The following is a 27,331-nucleotide window of genomic DNA, read 5'->3' as shown; positions in this document are numbered from 1 at the left end:
CAACAAACTCATTCACTACAACAAATATAGTGTTTCCTTTTTGCTTAAGCAAAGTATTCAATGGTCAAAAAAACTTTTACTTGAACAGTTAAATTATGTACTATTGACTTGCTTGACAAGTGGTCTACCTTTTTTCATGGTTATATAATAATTTCTCTACCACAAAATATGGGTTTAAGTCCTCTATTCTTACTGACTAAGTAAAATTAAATTGAACACACAAACTAAATATGTATAATTTATTATAAAAATTGTACTGCAATTCTACCTGCCATACTTACCACTTTGACTGCACTGTTAAGTGTAGATTTTCTTACCATGTATGCATTTTTTTTAATATATTTTAAGAAACAACCAAAAATTGTGGCCTATATTACACTTGTTTCTGCTTATAAATACCCTGGCATTTCTTCATTCTGCACCAACGTTCAAGCTCAGCAATCTACTTCTTCTGAAAGGTATATCCCTTCTCTACAACTAGCATTTACTCCTTCAAATTGGAATTTTATTCTTTCTGCTGCACTGCACTTCTTGTATTTATTTCTCTTTAGCAATTATAGACTAGAGAATTTTTTTACTAGCCATTTATTATGTATGCATGCTACACTGAATTTTATTCAAGATTTTATGAATACTTTGTTTGTTAGCTTTTCAATCTACATACTTTTCTCTACTATGTCCCATCTCAAATAACAAAACTTCACTTTAAGTTAGAATCTGCTTTTTATTACATTCCCTTATATAAATGCATTTCTAGACATGACTACAAGTAGAACACCTTCACACATTATAGAATATTCCCATTTCAAAAAGATTTTATCTTACTACTTTAATTTACCATTTAAGAAAAGCATAAAAGGGAAAAAATACAATGGAAAAAACCACTGCATGTATACATGTAAATCTGAAAAGTATTAAAGCAGATAAAAAATTGTTCAACATCAGATTAGCCTTGACAAATTTATTCATGTACCACTGCTATGTGTTGTTAATCTCTTGCAAACCATCAAACTTTTCTACTGATTTATCTTAGCCTTGACTTCTTTATTTAATTTTCAACTCACATTGTTGCAGCAAACACATGCAGAAAATGAAACTCGAACCTGTTACTCTAGATGAACTTACGACTCAAAGTAAAGACTACAAAGTAAAAGTCAAAGTGGCTGAAAAAGGGCGTGCTCAGCCTTCGCCCAAGAAACCTGGTGTAACCTTTCAGTCTATCATCCTCGAAGATGAGAAGGTTTGTGTGTTTCATACCCATTCCATATTACTTTACATACATTTGTTTTTCTTTCTTTTTTTTTTTTGAATGGATACTTTACATACATCTACTTAAACACTTAACTCTCCATTACGGTCACGTAATCACCAACTGTATAAAAATAAAAAAATAAAAAAAAAAAATCCTATATACAGTGCATTTGCTGCTGTTTGTTTATACAATATGCTTTAAATTATATCATACTCCCACTAACATGATTACTAAAAAAATTACAATACACTAATGATTTGATAAAAAAAAAAGTGCACAGCTTTGTTTCACATGTAGTTTTTTTTTTATAAAACTTTAAAATATTGATTATAGAATTCGCTATGGAAATATCACAATTGATAATACAACTAAGTTAAATAAATAAGTCATGTAAATTAAAATAAGAGCTAATGAGCAACAACTAAGTTCCAACCAAAATTCTATACAACTCTAATTTCAAAGTAAAAAGATCACTTGCTAGGTAGATGATCATACGCTATATTAATTTATATAAAATTTGGAAATATTTTATCTATTTACAAACCTCTAAATGTTAATATCTAATGTATGGTATGCATACACTTACTTATGCTTAATCTTACCACTTTGATATATCAGAAAAACAAGATGCGTTGTGTCCTATTTGGAGACCAGATTCAAGCTTACGAGCATGTCTTTGCTAAAGATGCCAACTACGAAATTTCCAAAGCACCCATAACTATTGTTGAAGATCAATACAAGTTCAACTTAGAAGAACGTCCATATCAAATGACCATTGGGCAGCAAACTGTTGTACAACGATTAGACCCACAAATTGGTCCTGTTCTGCCTAAATATCAGTCCTTGGCTACTATTCCAAGAGCGATTGAACCAGACAACAGATATGGTATATATCTAAACTACGTACACCAGTAAATGCTTTGCGCTACAACAAATTTTACATGGTCTTTGCTTACTCATCAGTGTTTAATTTTAAATAAACCACCTTGTCTCTGTGTTAGATGTGGTTGCTGTTGTGCTCTTTGTGGAAGACCAACCTCGCCTGGTTCCTAACATTCGTGGACGAGAAAGCCCAGTCCGTGAAATCATGATCACCGATACTAGGTGCAGTATTACACATACCCTCTAAATATATCTTGTTCATGCACTAATGCCCTTTATATTAACTAAACGCCTTTTTTTTTTCTTCTGTGACTTAGCCAAGAACGACCCATTACAATTTCAGCATGGAATGATCTCGCGGGGAAACCATGTGAGACTCTAACTAATTGGGCTGAAAAATTCCACATCGTAGGGTTCACCGCGCTGAAAAGTCGGCTAACAAAAGGTAAACCTTTTACTTTCACAATTCATACAAAACGATAAATATTTATACATCGCCTAACTCACCAAATGTCTGCTTTTCCCCAGTATTCTCTCTGAATACTACCATGTCCACTCGATTTATTCGTGACCCACAAGGAGAAAAAGCTGATGCACTTCGTGAATGGTAAATAGCCTCGTTTATTACTACCTAATCAAACACTTTACAGAGTATTACACTGAACTTCATGATTCTGCTATTATAGGGCCAGGATGAATCCACAGCTGCTACTTGAGCGACAAGAGAGAGTTCTTAGCATTCATTATCCAAGCACTGAGAAAAAGATTGTTACGATTGTAGAGCTACGGTCTAGAAAGGTATACATTCATTTACTTTACCTAAACTAAAGCCTATAACAATCAACACATTAATTATCTATACACATTCCAACAAACTCAGGCTAAATCATTAATCTTATTGTATAATACAGCCAGCAACCACTATGCAAGAAGAATTTGCTTGGATACAAGTCACAATACCAGAACCTGATTTAGATAGGGTTCATGCATATATTGGATGCTCTGGTTGTGGAAAACGCACTGCGATTCCTGTGGGCACTCCATTCCCTTGCAACTTTTGCAAGAAACCAAATACGAGTTCTGCGCACAGGTATTCTTTGAGCTCACATTAAAACATAGAAAGCTTACCTTCTATCTACTAACACTCTTAATTTTTTGGCACTCCAGAGTAGCATTTAAGTTTGACTGTGTTGATACTACTGGTGTCATGTCATTCACTGCCTTTAATGATGACACGGAAAAGCTGTTTCGAATGCCAGCAATTGAAATCTGCAGCATCAAATACACTGTAAGCATCAAATACCCTTACTCAACTGTCTTTTGTTACTATATGTTCTTAGAATAAGTGACTTGCTTAAACTTTTATGGTTGGATGGTTGTGATTTTACTTTACAATTAGAGTTCCAAATCCTAATTTTATTTATGTCATTTACAAATTATTTTACATTAGAGTGTGTGAGTAGTGTGACCTGTGAGGAAGAAGTCAGAGAAAACCTGATTATATATTAGGGGGTTAGACAAACCCTTTGGGATTACAGTGAACGTATGTTCTTGTTATTTATATACTTAAAAACTTTAAAGGTTCAAGTGGCTTGTTTGGTATAGGATCTTATATTAGGGGAATGCACTTGTTAGTTTGAGTGTATTTCAAAATATTGTGGAATGAGCTATGTGATTATAGTTGAGTTATGCATTTGCACTAAAAAATGAGAGAGATTTTAAACTAATGTGGAATGAGCTAGATGTATCTAAGGTTCTGTTTAGTTTATCTATTTTTTTCACATTTTGAAATTGTGTTATATGAACTTATATTATTTTATTTCAACTTGTATTGTATTTTCTAGGCAGTAACCAATCACTAATTCCAGTTTGCAGACTATATGAACCTAACTTGGGCTAAACCTCTCCATGATCCGACCCGCACAGTTATTATTTCCAATAAACCTCATGATATCAATAAAAACAAAAATAATGCAACATATGCATTTAAAGTCCAATAGCTTGAAAAATGAATATCGACTTATATTCAATGTTTGGAAGTGATGAATTTATTGTTATAAACAATTTGCTTTTGTTATACTGCACATATTACAGGAAAATGCAGCAGCTTTTCAACCAATACAACAGCTTATTTCCACAAAGCCATTCCTAATCAAAGTTGTGCCAACAGAAGAACTGGAGAGAAATGATGTTCTACTCTGGACTCTGAAAGAAATCGAAATTCCAGAAGAGCAGTGACCATCTGAGCAGATAGCACCATCATCTGCAAGTCTCTCACACCAACAGATTCCCACACCAATTGAAACAGCAAGGCACACTGAACCTTTGAACTTGGAATCTGCAAATGCTACTGCAAAAGAAAAGCAAATAGAGCAAGAGTTATTGATGGAACTACAAGCTCGTGGGAAAGAACCTATGACCTGGGAAGACCCACCAGCATTGGATGATGAGTTCCTTGCCCAGATTGTTCAGTTTGAGGAGTATAAGGTTCCTGGTGCAACACATGAAAAAACAGGAGTTGATCCAAGGGAACGCAAACTTGGTGCTCTAGTAATTCCAGAAATTACTAGTTCAAAGAGAGCACTTCCTACATGGACTCAACTTTCTCGCACTCGAAGCAGTACTAAAAACAAAGAACCAATGATTCCTGATGCACCAACTACCACACCTGATGAAAATCCAGCCCATAAGAAAGTTCGCACTGCCTTGTTCCAGGACTCAGATGACCAGGAAGACTTTGACAAGCAAGCTTCCCCTACCAGCACTTTGGACCAAGTTTGAAAGGTTCAGTTCAGCTTCCCACAATCCAACTTAATAGATAGAATATGCTTCCACAAACCTAAATCTTTTGGGGGTTTCAAAGGAACACTAAATCTGTCTTTTGTTCCCTAGAAACACCAATTACGTACATAGTGCTCTAATTAAATAGCTATGGCTAAAGACTTCAACGACTTTTCATAGGTGGTTGTATTTTGGGTGCAAAGTCTTAGCATAGCCTTAGGAAAATAGAATGTACAAAGTAATGGTGGCAAATATTGCCTTAGAAATAAGTTAAGTTCTTAGCATAGCCTTAGAAGGCTGTTATGTACAAAGTATGATGCTTATCTATAAAATCAGTTATCTTAGTATGTATAACTTTTGTCTCTTTTCTTTTTATATTGGACTTGAACTACACCTTCAATTGACAATACCATTTAAATGAAGTACTTATCACAAAACAAAAAGAAAACTTATAATGCTATCAATGACTTGATAAACAATTTTTTTTTTTTTTAAATGAAGAAAATAAGGAACAAACCAACTAAACTTTAAAAGGCCAATTACAACTCTAATAGTACCATAACACTTGTACATATTATTATTTTTAAAATTTTTTTTGAATAAAAGCAAACTTAGAACTTATTCACTCCCAATACAAATCATGTTTGCTACTTGACAATATATCCAATTTAAATAGACCTAAATCAATTGACTTATTTACAACATTCGAAGTTACCACACAAAATTAACGGTAATATAATAACATATCGCAAACGTTGGGGGGGCGCGCTCCAACAACTAGTATAAAGAAACATCAAGTGATTGGATTGATACCACAATCCATAGTTGTTGAGCAAAACATCCAATGTATAAACAAAACATTAAATTTTTTTAAAAAAAAATGCAAAAAATGAACTTACAAAGTCACGCTTAATTTGTTGCAGCTCCATTAATTTATCAATCTCCAACTAATCCAACCTCGTTTTCGCTTGCGCCCTTCATTATACCATACAACTATTTCCAACAACATCAAACAATACTAATCAGTAATCACACTAAAAAATAAGTAGATCTAAATTTTCTATTAACAAAAAAACAGATCTAAAATTTCCACAAAGTAAAATCGAATTAATATAATTGGTATGTAAAAGTACCAACCTCTTAATATACGAAGAATTGTTCATTTCTCGAAGAGCTTTATCATCAGTTTGATTCATTAAAGCTCAAATCAAAGTAGAGAGAGTGTTAATGATTCTAATGAAAGAGGTTGGCGATTGATTTTGACGAATTGAATGAGAAAAATAATTTCCGCAAAGTATAAGAGGGTAAGTGATAAGGAGCTGAGGCGGTTAAAAGTGAGCATACAAGTAGCCGAAGTAGGCCAGTACGGATAGGTTTTTGGGTGGGTTTATTTTTAATTTTTTTTTTTCTGGGTTAGAAGGAGTAATTGTAGATTAATGGAGTAAGATGGCGGAATATGCTCAACAGTTGGGAAAGAACACGGTTTTCCAACTTCTTATTTTTTTAATTGAATATTAATTTTAATGGGTAAAAACAATATAGAACGGTTAGGTAAGCTAGTTGTTCTATAATCTTTTACTCATAAAACGGTTAAGAGAGAAATGCGTTCTATATAGTGATAGAGAACGGTTATCCAAATTAACCGTTTTATATCTTGCGTTTCTTATACTAGATTTTGGTGTAGTGTGGGAAGAGCTTCTTGAAATTTCTGCTTAGATGTCTGCAACAATATCTTCTCTTTTCTTCAGGCCACTGTTCTTTCAAAGCTATGTAAACACCCTACAAGAACAAGTTAAAATCTATAAGTCAACATATCTGGCTCTTTTCATTTCATATCAATAACTGATTTCAAAAATACAAGTGCATACCTTTTGTCTATCAGATATTATAGTCCAATCTTTCCTTGGTGAGTCTTTGACAAGGTTGTGCAGATGCCAAAAGAAGTATGTCCAGTTGTCCTTATCTTCAGTACTGACTACAGCATAAGCCACTGGGAAAATCTCATTGTTTGGGTCAATAGCAATAACAGACAACAGTATACCACCATAGTTGCCTTTCAAATGTGCCCCATCAACACCAATTAGTGGCCTTCAACTGCTTAATAGACCCTTCCATTGCCCAGCAAAAGAAATGAAGATGCTGCTAAATAGATTCACCCTTGGAATGCTGTCACTCAAATTCCAAGCCACAAATGCAGCTGACTCTGGATTAGTACTCTTGATCATTTCTGCATATGTTGGAAGATGAGTGTAAGACTCATCATGATCCCCAAACATGACATCTTTCACAAACCTCTTCACTCTGTAAAGAGAAGCTTGCTTCATATATATGCCATACCTCTGGAACAACAACTCATTCAAGGCTTTCCCAGGGATATCTGGATTAGCCCTGATATCCTCCATCACTTTGTTTGCAGCCCACTTGACAGTGCACATTGGGTTGTATGTCTCCAAACCCCTATATGTGTGCACATCAGGCCATATCTTCTTTATAGCCCATGTCCTGCCATCAACCAGCTTGCTTGCATGTAATCTCCACCCACAACACTCAGCATAGCATGTGACTGTATACCTCCTATTGTCTGCAAACACAACATTCATTGCAAACCCCTCTTGAACAGCATAGTCCTTCAGTGTATCTCTCAAATGACCCTTGTCAATGAACAACATCCAAGGTTTCAAATGAATCTTCCCAAAATCTTTTTCTTCATACATTTCTCCATTTTTGTACAACTTGTTTATGTAGCTGTCATCATCATCAGAATCAATAAACCCATGCCAATTTTCAGGCTCCCAATTGTCCTCAACATGTGGAACATCACTTATATCTTCCATTTCATCAGGTTGAATGTCACCAGAATTGATGAATTCATTGTCAGAATCATCATTTTCAGACCCTCCATTCTCAGAAACATCCTCACTTGCACCATTCCCATAACCTTCCTCACTTGCACCATCAGAACCATCACTGTCATCATCAAAGTTGACCTTTCTCCTAACAGCACTGACACTGCAACTCTCTAGTATCTTGCCCTTTTTTGTAGGTTTTTCCCAAATACCCTTTCTCAAAGCTGTGGTTTTTGGCATCTTCATATCAAACAAGGTTGTTTGGGGTAAAGAAATAGTTGGGTTAGATTGAGGGACTGTGAATCTAGGACTCCTTCTTAAAGGCAAGGACTTGAATATGGTGTGTGGGGATTCTGGAGAAGGTGGGATTTTTTTGACCAAGTGCATTAGTAATAGCTAACCCTGAATTCTCACCCTTGCCCTTACCCCTCCCTTTACCCTTCTTTCCCTTACTTCTTGCAGAAGTCTCACCCTTTCCCATACCCTTACCCTTTCCCTTAGAAGCTGCAATTTTTGCCTCTGCCTTCTCAAATGCCTTCCTTCCCTTAGTGTATTCCTTACTAGACATATCAGCACCAATATCCTCAAGTTCAATTTGCAAATCAGCAGCAGTTACACTTGGATCATAGTTAAACTCTGGAGGAAATATCTCATCTACCAAGGGGTTAGTAGGAATATCATCTACCAAGGGGTCAGTAGGAGCATCATTGGTATCCTGATATTTCTTAACCAATCTCCTCTTAGGTTTGAGTTTTGTCAATGGTTCTTTTGAAGGTTGCTCAAATTGTGGTACATTCAAAGGCTGGTCAAGGTTTGGTTCATTCAAAGGTTGGTTAATATTTGGATCAACCACAGAATCTTCAGTGCTAGGTGTAATTATGTGCTGAACCACTTGTGGAGGTAAGTTTTTTTCATTCACAGGTGGAGGTGGAGGTGGAGGTGGAGGTGAAGGTGATTCTGGTTCATCCAAATGAGGTGCTTGATTAGGTAGTTCAGGACCTACTTTTCTTCTCCTAAACTCAGACACTAGGTCATTCATGTAACTAGATTTCAATGGGTTTGTTCCAACTATAATCTCAAACACATTAGCCCTAGGAAATGTCCTAAACATCCTTTGTATACCCCCATCATCATCTATAGGCCAATGCTCCCCCCTATATGCATATGCAAAGATAGGGTTCACTATCACTACACCTTTCTTTTGTAGCCTATCTTCAAACTCAATCATTAAGTCCATCATATTGCATAAATTAGGATCCGCTTCAATATCAATAATATGAACCTTATACTTAAATCTAAACAAAATCTTGTCATCCATTCTGCAAAATTAGGTCAAAACACCACATTTCAATCCCAATTTCAATTTAACATGCCATGCAACAATACTTAACAAATGATCAGACCTAGGGTTACCTATCACACACAAACATACATATACAAACTCATACACACCCAATTTGAATTATTTGTTCAACATATACAACAATTAACCAACAAATGATAATCACAAGCATATTGTGCATAATTTAAACCAAAATTCGCATAGAATTATACATGGAAACCATAATTCAACCATTTACACCACAAACACATATACTCACAATTCGAATTATTTGTGCAACATATACAATAATTAAGCAACAAATGATAATCACAGGCATAATGTGCATAATTTAAACCAAAATTCGAACACAATTGTACATGGAAACCATATTTCAACCCTTTACACCACAAACTCATAAAACTCATCCAATTGTAAGCGAAATTCAAAAATTTTAAGGCTTAGATGTGCACTTACCTTACCGATCAACAATGCAGAGCAGGATTTCCAGGAATTTTGCTTCCAAATTCGCGTCAAGCAATCAACTCAGAGCAGCAGAACAAGGGAAAGAAGAGAGTCAGAACGAAGAAGATGAATGATCTTCTGAACGTTTTAGGGTACTATTAATTTGGTAGATGAAGTTTGGAGGGAGCAATTTAATGTTTTGTGGGGTAGGGGGCATATTAGTCATTTCAATTTCATCAGTTTAACCTAGATTAAACCTATAATTAATGTTTAATTAACGTCAGGCTTACTGTAGATGAGTCTAGTAAACCTTAGGTGTACCACTAATAAACAAAAGGTAAGTTGGTGTACCACTGATAAAGGGCCATACCTCAGGTGTACCATTGATAATTTCCCTTAAAAAAATTACAAGGTGGTCAGTGTTATAAAGGTTACGCCGCACGCAAAACATGCTTAAAGATTTAAGTCATGTTTATTTTAAAGTAATTTCATTAATATCAATTAAATGAATCATTTTGCTTCAAAAAAAAAATAAATTAAATGAATCATTTTTATTATGAAGTATATTACTGTACTTTTTTTTTTTTTTTTTAACAAAATCTAATAATAATCAAGTTAAAGTAATTTCATTAATATCAATAATATGAATCAATTAAAAGAGTTGGACTAAGATTTTAGTTAAATATGTATGGAGGAATTAAAAAATCAGATAAAAAGGAAAATAATTATTACAAAGATAATATAAAAGGTTTGAATAAATATTATTATAATTGTATTATACAAATATTTTTAAAATTTTTTTTGCTAAAAAGGAAGAGGAATTTTGGAGGGAAAAAACAACACCAGGATATGACACGAGTCACCTCCGGTGTTTGTTTTAGTATTAAGTTATTGGTTGATTATTAATGATTATAACATTAAGAATTTTTTTGTGAAATTATAGGAGGACATTGGACAAACATGCCTTCCTAGACGTGTTAAAAAATGACCCGATCAACTCAAAAAAATTCGATTAAGATTTTAACTTGTAAGGACATATTAGTAATCCCCTTTTTTTTTTTTTTTTTCTTTTTTTTCCTTTCTTTTTTTTTTTTTTTTTTTTTTTTTTACATCAATTCGATTGACATATTTGCTGAGATTTTACTTTGACCATTAATAATTTAATACTCATATAAAAAAAAGTAAAAGAGATACATTTAAAATAGTTTAAATAAACCAAAAAATTATGACTCAACCTCAAAATAGAATTGACCTAGGTTGCACAAGTACAAGTACTGACACGGATACGGGTATGAAACAAATACGGGAAAACGTCTATCTCAAAATAAGGGACACGAATATGAAATGTTACGGAGTAAAATTCATTTTATATATTTTTAAAAAGAATTTGACCATATATTTGTCATTCCAGAATCGGAAGGAAAACTCTAGCCACTTGAGCTATCCCTCAATATCATATTTAACATTTTTGAAATTTAAATATTGAAAGATTCTACATTATAATTAAAATCTATCAATATATTGTAAGAAATTGAAACAATTTTAAATAGCACACTAATAAAAGACCTCCTACATTGAAATATGAATTAGACAACGTTGAACAGATATTATATCATAATTTTGATTAAAATAAAAAATTTTAAAATTACAAAGTGTACGTAATTCTTATTTATATTCATGTATAATAGCGATTTATTTTTAAAATATACAAATTTAAAATAAACTTTATATAAATCGTGCATCGCAGATTCGCAAATGCACGGGTTCTAACCTAGTTATTTAATAATTACCTTATTTATCTTAGTTTACTTAAATTTTTATCGAGAAAGCGACACGTGGGCAATGATGATGTCAACAACTTTTGCTTTAGTAATAGTTAATAGGATACGATCCAAGACGTATTGTTGTGTGTCTCACAAGTGTCGGTGTCTAACACGATGTCCGACACAGACACGGCAGTTGGATGAAGTCCATGCATCCTAGAAATTGACCCGACCTCGCCGAATGCGTATCCACATCTCTAGACTATTGTAAGTTCTAACCCGAACATGTATAAGGTTCGTTAACAAAACCAGTCCCAAATTAAAAAAATAAAACCACTGATAAAGAAGGAAAGAGAGCGTACTCCCTCTTTTCCTAAATTGAGAAATGAAGGATCAAACTTTTTCAGAATTTGAAATCAGTTACTTGCTAGGTATATAATCGTTTTCTTATACCTTAATTCTTCCGAAGTTAATTTTAATTTTGTTTAAATTTCGTATTTTGTTAGCTTTTATTATTTGCATTGCTTTTAAATTTGATTAATTCTTCGTAGTATGTTGTTGCTTTCTTTTAAGCTTGGTGAATCTATAAATTATAATGATAATGAGGAATTTTGGGGGCAATAACAAAGAACTGTATAAAAAAAAATAAAATTAATTGTTTTTGGTTGATTAATATTATCATTTCTTTGCAAATTTATGTAAATGAGTGCGAAAATTGTTGTTTGTATTCCATTTTTAGCAATTGAATACAAACAACAATTTCATACATGTGTGTGACCTTTCCTGGTATTATTGTTAACACACTATTTCAGACGAACTAGTTTTCGGTTGAATTATCTTATACTGAATTACGAGCAATTAGAACACGACCCCTCGAACAAACAGCTCTTTACCTTCAATGTTCAATTGAAGATAGCTTCTCTCTGCACTAATCCATATATGATTGTGAAATAATTGTGAGTTTATAGCATGGGTTTCGTAGGAAATGCTAGATAGGAATGTTGGTGTTGTTCAAGCATAATGTTTTGTTTTTGTAGTTGCAAGAATGTGAGACTTGTTAGCCATGGGATCACTTCACAACTAATTGAGTAATGATTGCTTAATGAGATAATCGATCAAGTAAAGTCTAAGGTTGAAAATATTAACCAATTTTTCATATAAAATATTCAGGTTAAAGGGAAATTAAATTTGCGTATCTTTGTGAAGGATATATGTTGTAAGGAATTGAAGCATGATTTTGGAAAGAGGGAAACAAGAGGATTAAAAAATAGCTTCAGTGCTTCTTTAGGAGCTATTTCAAGTTTGTTAATGAACGATTTATTTGCATAGTTTTTCAGATGTTATAGCTTTTTTTTTTTGTTTCATCATCCCTGGTGTCAGTTGTTATTGCTTAAATAATTAAATTTGATCAAAGAAACCAAATTTCTTTGTGGAACTTAGTTTAAATTTTCAAAATGCTTCTTATCATTTTTTTTTTTGGGGGGGGGGGGGGGGGGGGGAGGAGGGAGGGAGGTCTCAACACCTATGCATCATGTGCATTGTTGAAATACAGTAGTTACTTCAATTATCTATCCCCTCCCAGATGATTGTTTGGAACTTTGGATGGCCCAACAATCACAACATTAACAGTACCAAGCCTGATCTTTTCTTAATTATCATGACTTATGTAAAATAACTTAAATTTGCACAAGTTATTGATTCCGAGTTTCCAATGCTTCATGCATAATGTGCTGGTAGTGATGGGGCAGCTCATTTAGGACAAAAAGTTAAAGTGCATTTGTTTTGGCAGGTGATCTTTTGTCTGAGTATGAAGCACCGTGTCATCGTCCTATGAAAAAAATAGGAAGGCTGTTTTCCTACAGAAAATGTTCATTTTGAAATTTTGATTTGGAGTATGATAATTTCTTCTTCTGCCATAATGTTTTATCTAATTGTGTGCAATTTTTCCAGATTGGAAGGTCCAATATCTGACAATAATAAACAACATGATCAGAATGGATTGGAGCGATGCGCCTTGACATTGAAGTGCCAGTGAAGATAAGCTGGCCTTTTCACCGAGAAATTAGAAGCTAGTGAAAAGCAAAAGTCCCAAACATATAAAGATTTATCATATGAACTCAGATACTAACTTATCTTAGGCCCTGTCCAATTCAGATTATTTTTGTTGAACTATAATTATTTTTTCTAATTGTAATTATTTTTTCTGAACTTAAATTAATTATACCGAACTAAAACTTATTTTTACTCATTCTCTATTATATTTGTTCTTTAAAGTTACTGAGTTTAGTAATTAAAAACTATTTTTATTAAATTGAAATTATTTTTATTGAATTGTAATTATTTTATTAAGGTGAAGAGAATTGGGTCTTAAAAGTAACTTTAGGTATGTGCTAGCTTATTCAAAACATTGGATGTAACCAACTAGAAATCCTTTGAATGGAAAAGGAAATATGAAGATGCCTTATCAAAGCAGAAAACTGAAGGATATGACGTTTCTGCAGGCAGCTGCTTTTGAGTCTAGGGGCAGCACTGCTGAAGCAAGTCTGGCTGTTCTTCAAGAACAAGCTCGGTCTACATAAGAAGCAGAGTTATGGTGATGGAAGTATGATATTGCTGCTAGGGAGGCAAAATCATCCCCTGGAAAGGCAGCTTCTATGCAAGAACATTTTATTGAGGGAAAGTATGCTAAGAGTTGATTATGCCTAAGACTTTAACTGAAAAGGTTTGAAATACTCTGTTTTTTAAGTTTATATTTTCTAATATTTCTTTTGTCTGAGTTCTGGTTTTTGAATGCACTAAGAGAGAGGTGCATATATGATGTCTTTACTCATGGATATGAATCTCTTGTGCATAAGGTTTCAAAGGGGAATCATTTTATCTATTTATCTGTTAGTTATAAAATCTATAGGATCATGGGTGTTAGGACAAGGTTCTAAAGATGGATTAGATTGAGCGATAGTTGACAGCTTTAAGCTAGAGTGGAAGGTAGAATGAAACAAAGGTAGAATGAGACAATGTTAGAGGTAAATTTGGGACAAACAAAAACAACTCAAATTGAACTTTTTCAGTCTAATAAATATTGTTGGGTACGAGGGGTATCACAGTAAAAAGGATTTGCCAAAAACGGAATAAAGTGAAAGTGTACATTATGCAACAGGCGAAAACAGAAATTGTTGATAACGTACTCCTTAAATTTTTATTCTTTCTCTATGGGAGCATTGTGAGTTTGTGACATATAGGGATTTAGTACAACACATACTAATACATTTCAAATAGTTGCTATTAAACTTTTCAAATTAAAAAATCATGTACTTTGGTTGTACTTTTGAACTGATAAATAAATTATACTTCCTCCGTTCTATTAATATTGCAACAGTGGACTTGTTACACTATTCATCACTCTTGTTTGACCATATGATATGATTTATACATTAAGCAAAATATAGTAATGTGGAATCTTGTTGGATTTGTCTCATAAAATACTTTCACAATATAACTTTTTATAATTTTTACTCTTACACAATTATTAGTATTTAGTATATAAAATGTGCTTTGGGATGCGTAATTTCATCCTTGTTGCATTATTAATAGAACGGAGGAAGTATTATAATTTTATCAATTCAATCTTGTCAGATTTTTATTTATGTGTAATTTTAGATTATTGATATTGTATAGTTGATATTAATGTTTAATTAAAAAAATTTAATAGTAAAAAACGTGCCTTAAGGATCATGAATATCCAAATGTATAAGCTATATTGGGATGGATGAAGTAGATTTCCATGCTAATTTACAAATTCTAATTTCCAATCATCCTTAATCTCTTGGGATAGAACCTAGAATTTTCTTAGTAGTGAGCCCCAGAACCTAATAACAAAGCCCTTTTCATGGAAAATGAAAAGAAAAGGGGAATGTTTTTAAGATGATCCTTTTCCATAAAATTGGCAAAAAGGTTGCTGATCATTCTATGTAAACGTTATTTCCATTTGGTACATTTGAAGTGCAATAAAATGTATGATTATATTATGCCCCCTTCCCCCATCAAATTTCTTCAAAATTATTTTGTGTGTATATTTGTACAAGGTCCATAGAAATTATTCTTATAAACTTTTGTGATTGGAATTTTAGTTGATTTTGTTCCAATATATAGTTATATGTTTCTATAATTATTGAAATTTTTTACCTAATAGGTATGAATCTATTATGGAAATATATATGTGGGTTCACACCAAAAGCCTTGGGGTATAATTATATTTAATTTAAAGGCGCTTTGAGCAGCTTCACCTAATATCCTATTAAATGAAAAAGTAAAAACGTAATTAATTGAAACCATAATCAATTATTGTACACTTGCATTTCCCTCTCTATTATTTATATTGTATAAGCTTAGGATATTGAAGTTATTTGGTAAGAAGTCTAGCCTTGCTTGTGCATCACCATCAAGTTTTCTTGTTTGTAAGTATGACTCCTTTTGCCTTTTGCTATTATTTTCTATTATCATTCTTGTATAACATATGAATGTTTCAATTTTTATAATCGTTGATAATAATCCATGATTAATGCTCTAAAGAATCGATAATTATCATCTACATGTTACTTTTCGTGCCCAAAAATATTTTGGAAATAGCTTCACCAGTTTAAACTAGATTGGATAAAGGTTGCATACATCTAGATCTCTCTAAATCATGCCATGGTTGGAGAGATTGATATTGATTTATTATTGTTATTATTAAAAGTATGTGCTTATAATCAATTACCGCCTTTACCGGCCTTTTATTGTGTGAGAGATTGATTTACACATCATGCAACATCTTTTCTAAGCCTTGTAGATTCTTGCTTGATTCAAAAAATGATCCTATAAAATTGGGTTTGAACACAAATTAAGGATATAAAATCTATATATGACCAAACTCTAAAAATCGAATATAAGCAAGACCAATTTTACTCGTTGGGTTCCGTGGTAGAATTTGTAGAATAAGAACTTCTCAGACTCCCACGAAACAATCTTGTCCCTTTGTCCCCAAATAAAAGTGTAATTTGCCTTTTCAGATGGTTTTAGGAAGGTGAATCTAAAATAAACATATATATAATGGTGAAATGAGACTTTTATGTATGGACAAATTTTGGGTAAATGGAGCTTATATTTGGGGAAAAAGGCGAGTTACAAAACTAAATAAGTGCAATAAAAATGATTGTACTACGTATTGTATTTTCATGTCCTCTTGTTTAATTAGGATGAGTTAGGATGTTAATTTTTGGGTTGTTGCTCCATTCTTTTATACTTGCATTTTGATAATTATTGTATTTGGTAATTGTAAACTCATTGTTCAAATATTTTGCTCTAATTATTAGTATCATTAATACATTCATTTTATATATACTTCCTTTGTTTTTAACAGTTCGACTTGCTTAGTCACTTTGAGCCGTTTTACAAACTTAGACTCACTTCTAGTTTATCCCTTTATTGGAAAACCCCTTCTACTATCTTAGCCCATCTGTCTTATCTGTCTCATACTATTTACACCCTTTTGCACTCTTTTGCTTTATCAATTTTTTTGCTTACACCCTAATCGTTTTACCCATCTCTCTTACTTTATTCACAGTTTTCTTATAGCTACTAATTTTTTCCATACATTCCTAGAGAACTTTTGGGAATGGAAAGAGTATCTTTGTTTTAAAAACTAATCTAAAAATGAACATTTAACTTTGCCATATATAAAGATGAAAACACCCTTAATTCTACTACTAGCTGACCCCTAACTAAAATTTTTTGGTTGTGGTGAAGGGTTGTTAACCCACAACATAAGAAGTCTCAACTTGGAAGTTGGAAATGACCCGAATCCGATATAACCATACCCCACCAAGCGTTTTGCTAGTTTTAACAGTATCCTATGCAAGATTAATGTATGTGGATATGGATGACAACCTTTTTCCCTGTTTTTTTAACTATAATTTTTTATTTGGATTAATCTTTATTACTTGTTAAAGGTTGAATTTATTGCTTCATGCTTAAATGATTTGATTTTCTTAAAGAGGAATATAAGTTGTTTAGATATATGTATAAAGTCAATACAATTCGATCACTGCACTAGTTGTTAGCATTTTGGAAATAGAATTTATGAAGAATGAGCTCTCTTTATATTTGCTAGGTTTTGTGAAGGGAAAATGGTGATAGGAAACTCTAATGTCGAGGGGAAAACATTATATGCATGTGTCATATATTGTTCAAGCTATGGAAACTATCATACTTCATTTTTTTTTTTGTTTTTTTTTTTTTTTATGTAACCAATTACTGAAACTCTTGTTAACCAGAAGCGAGTGAATGTAGAAAAAGATTAATAAAGCAAGAGAGATGGAGTAAAAGGTTGGTGGGCATAAAAAAAAAAGGTAAATTAACTAAAAGAGTGAAAAGGTGTAAATATTGTGGGATAAGGGGGATGAGATGTTAAGTTGTGTGCCAAAAATAGAATCAGGTAGAAGTGGTACATCAAATGAAAATATCTCAAAAAGGAATGTGGGTACATCAATAAAATAACAGAGTGTATTAGAATATGAAGAGCAAATTGCATACATGTGTTTTGGTCAAGAAGATTTTTCTGATTAGTTATAGTGCTGTCAACTGAACATATTGGTTTAGTTCTGGTTTTTTGATTTGATGTCCATACTGTGGCTCTAATTATTTTTAATCTGACGCAATCATTACAAGTTTATGTGTGTAAGGATGAACAATTCATTTTGTCTTTTTAGGTTGTACTGAACTTGTAATAACTTGTGAGGGTGTTTGAGTTGGATTGTGAGATCACACTTCATAATGGCAGATAGTTTTCAACTAGTTTTATTGAAGGCAAAGTAAATTGGAGCCGAAAAATATGTCTTCTATACCAGAAACCTGATTTATGGGATAGATTTGGAAATTAATACTAGTAATCTAAGGGCCTATTCTGTTTAGCTTAATTTCAGTTTAGCTTAGCTCCAATCAGTTTAGCTTAGCTCCAATCAGTTCAGTTCCTATTTTCCTTTTCCCATAAACAATTTATTTCAGTTCAGTTCAGCCCCAATCAGTTCAGTTGTTTTCAGTAAATCGGAACAAGCCCTAAGGGCCTGTTCTCATTGACTGGACTGAACTGAACTGATTAGAGCTGAACTGAACTGAACTTATTAGAGCTGAACTGAACTGAACTTATTAGAGCTGAACTGAAATGAATATTTTATAAGAGAAAGAAATTAGGAGCTGAACTTAACTGAACTGAAGTGAACTTATTAGAGCTGAACTGAAATGAACTGAACTTATTAGAGCTGAACTGAACTGAAAATAATCGTATATATAGATCAACATTTCGTGTATACATGAGGGTTCTTTTTTTTGGATCTATTTGCTATATGAACAAAGGAAGAGGTTTATTTATTTGAATGTTTTTTCTTTGGGAATTCTTATGCTATTGTTTATGGTAATATATTTTAACTGGCATTTTCAAGTTTTACTCATGCTCACACTTCTAGATAGATGTAGATGATACTTATGTGACCCAGACTTTTCATTCACGTCAAGAACTCGTGTCAAATCCTTGAGACTCAGATATGAGTTGGAGTAGGACACTTTGACACTTCATTTTGGGCTGTTGATGTTTGCATAGGGCGTTCTATGTAAATTACATACAAACTCATCACTATTTTTTTGATTTATAATCTTGTGTATCAAGCATATAACATTTTTTAAAGAAAGATTAAGGTGTTAGGAATCAAAATTGACATTAAGGTCCAACATTACTCGGGTATGGATTTTATAAAATGGCTAGTCACAGAAAGGCAGCTATCAAGCCAAGAGCTGTGGTCAATCTGGCCATACCCATTATCAATACAATTTATACGAATATATTTCAGCTTTGTTTACATACTTAGTCATCCATTGCAAAGAACAAGTGATTTGGTTTCACATATATCATTTATATATGTAATTCTATTCCTTAGTCCTTTCTTTCTGGTAATTTTTTTTTTCTTCTGGATGATGTGAGTCTTGTGACACTTACGAATCCCCACTCCCACAAATTTTCAGGTTCAGTGGCCCTTTTGTAGCAATGAAGTTCAGTAATTGCATTGATGAATGGTCAACTGACGACTTTATGGTGCAACTTCAGCATTTTTGTGATGCATCAACCGCATTTATGCACTTTGTTATTCCATTGGAACTTATCTATTTCATCCGAATGTATAAAGTTTTTCCTTGCAAATTGGCAATCTTTTATTTTGGAACTTTCTCCATTCTCTGTGGGGTAAGTTGTTTGACTGACTTGTGGAGATACTCTCGGTACTATAAGTACTCAGAAACTTTTGCTTTGGTGATAAAGATTGTGCAAGTTTGTGCTGCTGTGGCATCATGGTTGACAGTTGTGGTTATGTATTTTGTGACACCAAAATTTTTAAGAATAAGAGAAAATGTACATCTTCTCGAGAACAGGGTTGATGATCTCAGTAGAAAAAAAAGCCTTCTGCTTCGTAAAGTAGCAACAAGAAGATCCATTGTAAACCTAATAGATGTTATTCGAAGCACCGTGTATGGGTACGACATTGTTGAGTCAACTCTTGTTGGGCTGGGAAAGATTTTAGACTTGGAGGAATGTTCATTTTGGTTTCCATCGCACACTAATAAAAGCCTGCAGCTTTCTCACTCTTTGAACCACGTATATTCTGTTGGTTCTGTTGTGTCTATGAACCTTCCTTTTGTTTCCAAAATCATTAATGCTGTTGGGGCCGTGAGGATACCGTACACCTGTCCCTTGGTGAGGGCAAATAAATGCACCAAGAGAGCCATGAAGTTTGAGGCTGTGGCCATAAGAGTACCTCTTTCATTCTCTGAATCTGATGACTCACTTAATGCTTGTGTGATGAGCTATGCAGTGATGGTTCTGGTTCTCCCTCCAGATAATATCAGGAAGTTCCGTAAGTATGAACTGGAACTTCTGGGAGCTGTTGTAAAACAGGTTGGTGATTATCTATGCTTCTCTTTTGTTTTGTGCTCGTTATCTTTTACTGTGAGTAGTAAGTAAAATTTTGCAGTAGACAGCCTAGTTTCATAAGCAGTTTGTTGGTTCCAATTCTTTCAAATATCCATTCACTGATTCTTATTATAAACCTATGGTACTGCAAGTCTTCACATATGTGAGATTGTATTTGGTCATGCTTTCATAAGTTCTACTCTAAGTGGTTATCTATCTTATATTTGGGATCTACACAGAAGCGTGGTATTTTTGCAAGTTTTTCAGTGGTAATTGTTCTTTTACTTTGTAGAACTAGTTTTCCCTCTTCTGCAAACCCTTGTTAGGCTGAGGCATGATACACCTAATACTTAGTTCTATTAAAATGATTTTTTAAATAATGTGTTTATTATATGGTCAATATCGTTTCTTTCAACTCGTTATGTCTTTATTATTTCCGTGCTTTGTTTCATGCACTGTCAGCATTTCAATTGCCTACCCTGTGAGAAGACTGGTGAATGGGAAGTATATTGGTAATTAGACTTCTAAAAGACTCATTAGATACTATACGTGTGTCAGTTTATGTAATGACATTTTACCAGTAATAATTTTTAAGTCTAACCACTTGTTTGGTATGGTGATTCATTGTCAAACAAAATCATTGAACCGTATTCATTACCTACTGTTACCAGTCTTACCACCCATTTGTTACTCTTTTCAAACCCTATTGTAACAAAATGGTTACATTTCGTAATCCTCAATTTGATACAAAGGGACTTAGCTATATGAAACAACTAGTATGGTAACAGCTAACAATCTTAACATTACCCTTTCCCCTCTTGTATGTTTCATTCCTTACCATGTTTTCATTTCCCGAATTTATACCAAACATGTGCTTAAACACAGTCCAGAGTCTCTCTTGCTAGCTCACTAACACAATATACAGCCAACAATATTTGACTCTTTAAGTAGTAATAGCTACCCACCCTGTCAGGCTACCACGTTCTATGTTTTCTATCTCCATCAAACAGTTCACGTTCCAGGCATCATGGCTTGTATGCTTACTGAATTTTGATCATTCTTGTGGATCCAGAAAGCTGAAATTTGATCATAGGATTCCAATTTCTTGTGCTGTCTCAGGTATCAGTTGCACTTGGTCATGCTTCAACTATCGAAGATTCATTTATGGCAAGGCATCATCTTAAGGAGCAACTTTCTTGTAAGGAGGTGGGTTTATGGGGCATCATGAAAGCTCTCCACAATCCTGATGATTATAAGATTGAAAATTTCAATCCAATGGAAATACCTGTGTGTGATGTGTCATCTTTTCTTCAAGATAATACATCTGTCATCTTTTCTGTGGAAACACTGTTACAAAATGAGAAAGATGGTATGCTTGTTTTGAATATTAGGGCTTTCCACCTTTCGGATGTCATAAAGCAGGTGTTCTATTAAAGCTGTGCATTTTGGATTTCAAGTTTACTGAATATCTACACCAGTGAAATGTAATGCAATTTTTTTTGTCTCAGGTTTTTAACGTGATAAAGGTTGCAGCAGAAGTGAAAAAATTATCACTCTCTCTTGTTTTAGCCCCTGATTTGCCTGTCAAAGCTTTGGGGGACATAGAAAGGCTAATGCAAGTTATTCTGATTGTAATGGGTAATGCTGTGAAATTCACTAAGGAGGGTCATATATTAGTAAAAGCATCTGTGGTAAAACCCAACCCTCGTAGAGCCTGGCGGCCTTCTAAATTCCTTTTGGTATCAAGTGACACTCATTTTTACTTGAAAGTGCAGGTATTTATTTTTACTAGTCATGGATATGTGACATGGCATGTGTTGAGTTTACGTCTTGTTTGTCTAGTCTTTTTCTTTTTAGAAGCAGCTTTTATTTTAGGAAGGTACATTATTTGCAAATCTTGAACTCAGTCTAGAAACTTGAAAGGTCTTTTACATATCTAACTTATTAAGTGAAAGCTGCAGGACTTGAATATTCTATGCTAATATTGTATTTACACAAAGTTAGAAACATTCTTAGTCCTGTGCTAACATACCTAAGCTGCAGGTTGAAGATTCTGGTTGTGGGATCGACCCAAATGATATACCAAGCCTGTTCAATCATCCAAACACTTCTAGTCGACATTCTAGTGTCTTACATGGGCTTCCCATTTGCAAATGGTACCATCTTTAAACTTTAATTTCTCTGCCACGACTTTTTTGGGTTTAATTAAAGCACCTTGATGAGAGTTGCTGGGAGATTACATATTTACATGTCGTCATACTCATTGTTGTCATATGCTTCGTCTGATTTAAAATAATTGCAACATTTTGACTTTTGTATTCATATACAAACTTATACCAGTATACCGCTTATTTTAAAAGTTATCAATTAAAATCTTGAATTAGTATGAACTCATTATAACTTATTGCTAATAGATTATGAACAATATTAGTCATTAAAGTTGTGTGTTGGCAAACATGTTAGTCAAAGTGTTGCAATTTCTAAAATTGGAGGAACAACCTCTTAAACTCTTAAATCTTTTCTAAGATAAACTATTGTTATGGTTATGGATTCAGGTTAGTCGATGCCATGGGTGGTGAGATATGGGTTGAGAGTGATGGTTTAGGCAAAGGTTGCACGGCTACTATCATCATGGCGCTTGGAGTGTTTGATTCAGATTGATCATGCATGATCTTGGTCAAGAAGGCTGACAAAATGCTTAGAAACAGTCATATTGGTCACGAAGGTTTAAGAACGTGATTAAGTGCTTACAAATACTACAAATAAATGGCTGGATGACCATTTTACAGCTTTAATTCAGTGTTCAGATTTTTATCAAACCACATTATTTGTGGAATATTATTATAAATAAATGATTGAAACTCATCAATCCTTGGATTTTGTTTTTCTTGATTTATTTTTTTATTTTAATAACCACAATGTTTTTAAAGGTTTGAATGTGAGAAACTACTATCAAGGCATCAATAAATGATCAAAATTTGGAAAGATGGAACAAACAACAGATGATGATTTTTGAAGACGCCTTGCCTAATTAAAAATGAGTTTAATCCACCTAAATTTAGCATTGCAACTTTTTTCATATTTTTCTAAATTATTATAAAAAAAAAAAAAAATCATCTGCCACCTTGATTCTTTTGCCATTATATTTAAGTACATTCCATTTACCCTACATTTTTCCCACTTACCTCTACAACTCACCCTTGGAAATCATTCTAACCCCCAATCTCCTCTTTAACCAACTAACTACAGCCATCACTTTGATCGTATATGATTGTTTCATTTCACCACATGGCCATACCAACACCACCGTCCACCGCCTTTTTCAATCCACCATAGGCACGGCCTACATCCCATTTGACCCCTTGAAATCACCCTCCCAACACTTATCCCAACAATTTTTTCTATAAGCCCATCCACCCAAGGAAAGGAGTGTTATTGTCCTTGATGGTGTTTGGTGCAAGTGAAAAAACGCCCTTCTTCCTAAATTTTCCCTCAGTCTCCTTCCTCACTTACCACACGTCCTCTACTACAACTATCGTCTCTGTCTCTGCAAACCACCACTGTTACCATCTATCATACATCCAGCAAGATGCTACATCATCGACATCAAAATCCACCACCACCAACACTCGTCCTCACAACCAAAACCATTGCGATAAGGTTTACATGGTCAAATTCATCCATAACGGCTCCACAGTTACCACTTGGAGATCGGGTAATCACGGGTTTTTGATGCGACATCTTACCGCCTACAATGATGGTAATTGGGTTGAGATAATGAAGCTAATCATTACGAGATCTATTAAGGTTATGATGACTGGAGTGGTGACTAACAACTAGAAGTGTTGGCTTGTACAACTGGTAGCAGCCACGGTTGTCAAGGTTTACGGCAAGGATGAACACCATGGCGGTAGTCAATATTGGTTCAAAGGTTTAGAGACCAGAGTAGGGTAAACACCATGGCAGTAGTCTATGACTTTTTAGTTACATTTGTCTTTCTGAATTACCACCACCAAACATCCCCTATTACTTCACTTTTAATAATTTCAGAAATTATTGTAATATGCCTTCTAAGTAAAAAAACAGATGTAAATATTATAGAAGACCTACTCTCAAGTTAAAATTCTACAACTACACAGCAAGCCATAATCATAGATCTGCAGTTTACTTTCATCACAGGATTTAGCTTTGACAAAAGTATTGCTCGTATAGTCGCACTATATTTTGCATAGGGTATAGTTACAGCCATATGGATTTCCCAGAGATTTACCAGTTACTACGTATATAGCAATAGAAACGACGCTCCAAATCATATACCCTGAACAGCTGATAACATGAAACCAATTTAAGATGTGAAAAGAAAGTAATACATTTCAAACTGAGTATCAGGATTATCAAGCAACTCTATCTCAGTCATAACATAACAAGATCCACAAAACATATTAGCTGCAAAAAAAGATACTATGCTAACAAAATAACAAGGTCCACAGACCACCCTAAGTTTCCTCATCAGGTCTTGAAACTATCACTTCACTTCTTTGCTTTCTTGGCCCTGTAAAACATTAGGTCTCGAGTTAGATAATCTAACATAAATTGGAAACAAATTGTTAGTACAATTACAGAAACTCTTGAAACATATTGCAACAATCAACTTACTGTGTTGGCTTAGGAGCAGCTGCTGGAGCGGCAGCAGCTTCAGGTTGTTTGGGTGCTTCAGCATTTGGTCCCTGAAAAAACGAACACCATAAATTATAAACAAAGTAGCAAGAAAGCTCAAATAAGTTGCATAAAATTCTCTTCAGATATAACAGTGTATTTTGCATATGAATTTACCAGAGCCAAACGCTCCTCTCTTCGGGCCAACTTCCTCTCCCTGCTAGCCTTGTTCTTGGCACGCTTAGCCTCAAATTGGTCAGACAAGGTCTTGTCTCTTGCCTTCTCAGCCTTGGTCTTGTGGATGCTTTCCATCAATACACGCTTGTTTTTGAACACATTACCCTTCACCTTCATGTACATGTCATGGTACATATGCTTGTCAATTTTCTTTGACTCTCGGTACTTACGGAGCAACCTCCTGAGAACTCTCAACCTCCTCATCCACAAAATCTTGGTTGGAAGCCTTGCCTCCCTGGTACCCTTACGCTTACCTAAAATGAACCAAAATCACGCTTAACATCACATAGTTACATATTATCATCAGCCTTTATACTTAATTTAGCTCAGCTATCAACTAAATGGTCTCATTTTATCAAATGCCAACAGGGCTGACACACTTGACCGATAAGATCACAAGATATGCCGAATGCTTTCCAAGTGATCACTGTTTCACTTATTGTGAGGAAACTTCAAGACTAATTATATAAACCAACAAACTTTAACAGCAGAAAATTTGACAATAACACGATCCGGATTGATGATATGCATACCGTGTCCTGAGTGACGACCCTTCCTCTTTGCCTCCATCATACGACGAGCACGAGACCTTGAATGAATCTTGGTAGGCTTCCTGATAATGAAACCATCCTTAACCAACTTTCTGATGTTTTGACCTGAACAAATCAATCAAACATAAATACCTATTCAGCCACATCTAACAACAAACAAAACCATATTAAAAAATCAAACAGCAAAAAATCTTTAATTGCATAATAAAAGCCATATCAATGCCAATTAATTTCGCAAAATAATTACTAAATCACAATCAACAGGTAGCATAGAGCAGTATAAATTGCATCATAAGACCTATATAACTTCACTTGATAAAAATAGATACCTCCCTCAAACTAAAAACCAATTTACACAGAAAATTCGTCATTTGCAAAGCTCATATGTTCAAATTTCAAGTTCTAGATTAGAAACTGTAACAATTAAGCACTAACAAAATCGATCAATAAATTTAATAAAGTAATTATAATCTCATCATAAAACTTCCTACAATTCGATCGAAGATACATCAAAAGATCACCATTTTCCAGAAAAAATCACATAAAAAGCGCTAAATATAACCATTGCAACAATTTCTAGGGTTCTATTTCAGATAATTATCAGAAAAATCACAAAAACATCAAAATCTAACAACCGATTGAATAAAAAAACACAATTACAAAACAGATTGAAAAGAAAAAACGAAAAACAATCGAAATCAAAGGATAAAGAGAGAGAAGGAACGTACGAGAGTTAGCCATGGAAATTTCATTGCCTTCATTAGGATCAAGCCAAACCTTGCCACGACCACACTTGAGGATATCAGCGGCGAGCCGCTTTTGAAGCTTCAAAGACACCATTGTTGTTGCTGCGAGTTTCTCTCTCCTCTCACTCTCTCTGTGGTGGGAGCTGCTAGAAGATGGGAAATGGAGGAAGTGGAGGCTTAAATATCACCAGTTTTTAGAGCTAGGGTTTGGGGATTAGGGGTTTACCCATTTTCTCTATTTATTGGGTTTTTGGGTTGGGCTTTTTTTATGGCTTTGTTTAGATATTGATTGGATTGATTCGTTCAGTTTTTTTTTTTCATTAGAGGTCCTGTGGTTTCTAAAATATTGGGTCCAATTCTTGTAATATCTACCTCATGTAATTTGGGTCAACTTTTATCTCTATTTTACGAGTCAATTCTTTGGGTTCTTAACAAATGCTCTCTCTAGTCCTCTACCCTTTTTAAAAAGTATCAATTTAACCGGTATAAAGTTTTAGGTGGGTGAGTTAAATAGAAAAGTAGAAATAAGAACCGCGAGTCTATTCTGATTTATAGAAATGAGCTAAATAAATTGATTGGAGCTAAATTGAAATGAAGAGAACATGCCCCACGGAATGAGACGGATACAATTATAAAAAATAAATTAAAACAAGATGTTCAAAAAAGAAGTGATGAAGGACTTAGACACCATGACAACATTCCCCTATACTAGTTGCCTAGTGCAGCTTCCCCCCTCCTAACAGTTAAATATACCGGACAATTTTAAAAAAACACAACTAATGCAATTAGCTAGTCAAGAGATATACGGAGTATAATGAACCAGTTAGTAAAATCTACTC

General features: G+C 33.9%; 3 protein-coding genes and 1 long non-coding RNA gene across 5 annotated transcripts; 2 read left to right on the top strand and 2 right to left on the bottom strand.

The window, feature by feature from the left end:
• Positions 1 to 876: 876 nt before the first annotated feature.
• On the top strand, positions 877 to 4,372 carry LOC145615610 (replication protein A 70 kDa DNA-binding subunit B-like). The gene is made up of 9 exons (XM_081670685.1): positions 877 to 1,240; positions 1,871 to 2,138; positions 2,254 to 2,356; positions 2,452 to 2,579; positions 2,663 to 2,741; positions 2,821 to 2,932; positions 3,046 to 3,224; positions 3,302 to 3,422; positions 4,229 to 4,372. Exons 1-9 carry the CDS (start codon positions 1,082 to 1,084, stop codon positions 4,370 to 4,372), a joined length of 1,293 nt encoding a protein of 430 aa, XP_081526811.1. The 5' UTR covers positions 877 to 1,081.
• On the bottom strand, positions 4,136 to 6,362 carry LOC145624114 (uncharacterized). Its single transcript, XR_014110381.1, has 3 exons — positions 6,053 to 6,362; positions 5,815 to 5,908; positions 4,136 to 4,484 (listed from the first exon to the last, which is right to left on the bottom strand). It is a non-coding gene; the product is annotated as an uncharacterized LOC145624114 (long non-coding RNA).
• Positions 6,363 to 11,605: 5,243 nt separating this feature from the next.
• Positions 11,606 to 23,171, top strand: LOC145615591 (putative ethylene response sensor 1). 2 transcript variants are annotated; one of them, XM_081670675.1, is made up of 7 exons: positions 11,606 to 11,741; positions 13,261 to 14,032; positions 19,363 to 20,287; positions 21,422 to 21,508; positions 21,811 to 22,077; positions 22,346 to 22,458; positions 22,858 to 23,171. In XM_081670675.1, exons 3-7 carry the CDS (start codon positions 19,385 to 19,387, stop codon positions 22,961 to 22,963), a joined length of 1,476 nt encoding a protein of 491 aa, XP_081526801.1. In that variant the 5' UTR covers positions 11,606 to 11,741; positions 13,261 to 14,032; positions 19,363 to 19,384; the 3' UTR covers positions 22,964 to 23,171. The 2 variants fall into 2 exon arrangements, with proteins under 2 accessions (XP_081526801.1, XP_081526795.1); XM_081670669.1 differs by having other exon boundaries at positions 21,422 to 21,724.
• A 1,461-nt stretch (positions 23,172 to 24,632) lies between these two features.
• On the bottom strand, positions 24,633 to 26,676 carry LOC145624113 (large ribosomal subunit protein eL19y-like). Its single transcript, XM_081677071.1, has 5 exons — positions 26,475 to 26,676; positions 25,729 to 25,851; positions 25,136 to 25,449; positions 24,959 to 25,029; positions 24,633 to 24,854 (listed from the first exon to the last, which is right to left on the bottom strand). The coding sequence occupies exons 1-5, from the start codon at positions 26,584 to 26,586 to the stop codon at positions 24,833 to 24,835; spliced, it is 642 nt and encodes a 213-aa protein (XP_081533197.1). The 5' UTR covers positions 26,587 to 26,676; the 3' UTR covers positions 24,633 to 24,832.
• Between the last annotated feature and the right edge of the window lie 655 nt (positions 26,677 to 27,331).

The sequence above is a fragment of the Chenopodium album genome, chromosome 3, assembly GCF_948465745.1.
Source record: "Chenopodium album chromosome 3, dcCheAlbu1.1, whole genome shotgun sequence".
Taxonomy (NCBI): domain Eukaryota; kingdom Viridiplantae; phylum Streptophyta; class Magnoliopsida; order Caryophyllales; family Amaranthaceae; genus Chenopodium; species Chenopodium album.
Note: the sequence above shows the minus strand (reverse complement) of the source record. Positions and strands in the feature narration are given on the sequence as shown.